Source organism: Hippocampus comes, unplaced genomic scaffold (assembly GCF_001891065.2).
Source record: "Hippocampus comes isolate QL1 unplaced genomic scaffold, H_comes_QL1_v1.1 scaffold812, whole genome shotgun sequence".
NCBI lineage: Eukaryota > Metazoa > Chordata > Actinopteri > Syngnathiformes > Syngnathidae > Hippocampus > Hippocampus comes.
Genome location: NW_017806001.1, coordinates 306 through 3,145, shown reverse-complemented (window position 1 = coordinate 3,145; position 2,840 = coordinate 306). Strand labels below are relative to the sequence as shown.

The 2,840-nt window shown below is 46.2% G+C and overlaps 1 protein-coding gene across 1 annotated transcript in view; it reads left to right on the top strand.

Moving 5' to 3' along the window:
* Positions 1-1,876, top strand: part of LOC109529166 (N-acetylglucosamine-1-phosphotransferase subunits alpha/beta-like) — a gene marked incomplete at its 3' end in the record, with an annotated part of 2,948 nt that extends 1,072 nt beyond the window's left edge. The window contains exons 3-7 of the mRNA XM_019892385.1: positions 756-958; positions 1,063-1,124; positions 1,209-1,343; positions 1,423-1,551; positions 1,667-1,876. Coding sequence (XP_019747944.1) covers positions 756-958; positions 1,063-1,124; positions 1,209-1,343; positions 1,423-1,551; positions 1,667-1,876 — 739 coding nt within the window. The remainder of the gene's footprint in view (positions 1-755; positions 959-1,062; positions 1,125-1,208; positions 1,344-1,422; positions 1,552-1,666) is intronic.
* Positions 1,877-2,840: the final 964 nt, after the last annotated feature.

Here is a 2,840-nt window from a genome sequence, read left to right as displayed (position 1 = left end):
AAACAAATAAAAACGATTCAAAATCTACCTCGACGGCCGTCAGAGCAAGTGACTCAAATTGAGCAATCTGTATTTTAGATTCATCACAGTGTCATGTAGCGAGGTGGTGGTGGACCCCAAAAAAGCAGGCAGGAGGGAGGAGCAGGGTGTACTTGAAAGAGTGTATTGAAACTCAGAAAACTAAATCCAAAACAAACAAAGTCCAAAGTATCAAACAAAACACATAACCGAAGATAAAACATAACAATGACCAAAACCTGACTGAAACAAACATGACAGCAAACAGCAACAAACAAATATGACAGTAGCACAAAGCAACAATGACCCGACAATAATTGCTCGGGCTGGGAGTCCTTTTAAAGCCACTAATTACCTAATGACCAACAGGTGTGCAGCTGCAGGGGAAACCCTACAGTGCCACTTGTTGGTCCCAAACCGAATCATGACAATAAGTGCGTAACCGGCAAAACCAAAGGCCGGACAGGGCATTGTGGACATGGATGAGCAGACAATCCCCAAGGTCGGGGCTGGCCGTACCCAAATGTACGCCTCCCACGCTGCCCTGAATATACACCTGACGCACGTATGAGAACGAGGTAAGGCGACGCGCTTCCAAACCGGGGAGGTGCCAATTGCAGGTGCTAATGCCAGCAGGAAACACTCATTTTTCGACTTTTTCCTTGCCTAAATCAAACTTTTCATGGTGTCTGAACTTCATCGAGGAGAGAAAAACAGATTTTCTTTCTTGTTTCCAGTGTGAAGCCAGAATGCCCACTGTCTCAATGCATCATGGCACCCATGGCGGTGCTTAATCCTGGGCTTCCGGCCAATATGACCACTCAAGAGCTACCCTCGGTCTTGCCCTCCTTTTCTGCTGCCAAGGCCCTGCTGCAGTTCAACAAACCCCTGCAACCCTCCAACACTGTCTCCGTGGTGGTCTTCCATTCACGAGCTGATGGTAAAGCTCTGCATCAGGCTGACGTGGGCCAAGAAATATTCATGTGATATTTACGCCACAGCCGATGTTCATGTCGTGTCTCTTCTTGGTGGTTTGTCTTCCAGCTGAAAAGGCCTTGGCAGGCACGCTCAAAATCGAGAAATTCTCAATCTCCAAATGCTACCTGGTGAATTTTGTTTCTCATGGACATGCTCCTGAGCTTATGTCGTGTCTCAGCATGGCGTCACCGCATGGCTCTTGTGCTTTCCAGACGACAGACAAAGAGGCGCCAGGTCTGGTCCAAATGGAGACCTTGGCCTACCTGACTGGCTTCCCGCAGTCCTACACAGTATCAGAGATGCTCCGAGAAAAATTGTCGCCCACTGTAAAGAGCAGGATAACTGCGGTAAAGTTTGTTTCGGATGAGGGGTTGTTGTCTGACCAAGAACGTCACAGATGGGCTTGTCTGGCAATGTGTTCCTCAGTTTGAGTTGTACCCGGGCGCCGGCATCGCTCTGCTCTACCTTAAAACGCCACAGGACTTCATTTTTCTCCTGCAATTAGCGAAAAGTAGCAGACTGAAACTGGATGGGAAGAAGCTGGCCATCAGTCCTGTAAACTTGTTCTGGGATATGAGGGCCATCGCAGAGGTCATAGGCCACTACAACACCTGCAAATTGACATGATGTAACATTAGGACCTCTAACACTGTCGAAACTTTTTCCTTAGTTTTCACAGAAGCGGCCTGCCCCTCCCAAAAGAGAGACGAGGTACTCTCTCACAGCCAACCGCTTCGAGGAGAACGGTGCTCTCCTCTATTCCTTACGCTCCATGGAGAAACATGCGCCGTGGGTGCGACACGTCTACATCGTCACGAACGGGCAGATTCCCTCCTGGCTCAACCTGCAAAACCCTCGCGTTTCAATTGTCACACACAAGGTAGCAGTGCAGCCTCTCGCACTGAAACTCCCAACTTCTCGGGCAGGAAGCGTTTCTGCGATAGGATCTATTTCAGTGATTGTGCGTCTTGGAATGTCTTCTCTTGGCTGACAGGAATTATAGTCAAACCTCGGTTTTCGAACGTCTCTGTTCTCGACCAAATCAGTTTTCGACCAAAAATTTCTAGCTTTTTATGCCTCGGATTACGACTGAAGTTCAGTTCTCGACCAAACTGAGCGCACTTGAATGCGCCACTCGACTTCTCTCGACTTCCTTACACGAAGAAGTGACGCCTCCGTTGTGAGCAGACGGGTTCAATAAAGATTTTTTTTTAAAAAGAAAGAGCATCTATTGTGAGCAGACGTGTTCAAAGATTTAAAAAAGGAGCGTCCATTGTGAGCAGACGTGTTCAAAGATTTTTTAAAAAAGAGCGTCCATTGTGAGCAGACGTGTTCAAAGATTTTTTTAAAAAAGAGCGTCCATTGTGCGTCCATTGTGAGCAGACGGGTTCAATAAAGATTCTTAAAAAAGCAGACGTGTTTGTTGAGATCGACGCAAATTGGACTGTTATTTCTGCATGGCACCAAATAAAGCAAGTGGAAGTAGTAAAGCTGCTGAAAAAAAGATGAAAATAGTGCGCAAAACGATTGAATTTGACAGTGAAATATGAATCAGGTGTGCATGTGTCTGTGTTGGCTAAGGAGTTCGGCATGCCGAAATCAGCAGCATCCTAAAAAAGAAAGACCATCATAAAGTCAGTGATGTGGCTAAAGGATCTCGTGTGTTTCGTGAACAAAAGGCCACAAATGTTAGAGGAAGTGGAGAAACGTTTGCTTATTTTCATAAATGAGAAACAGCTAGCAGGGCACAGTCTTAGCCAAGATACGATTTGTGGCAAAACAAGACAATTGTATGGAGATTTAATGAAAAAAGGATCTTAGCATTGCTCCTGAAGAGTTTGATT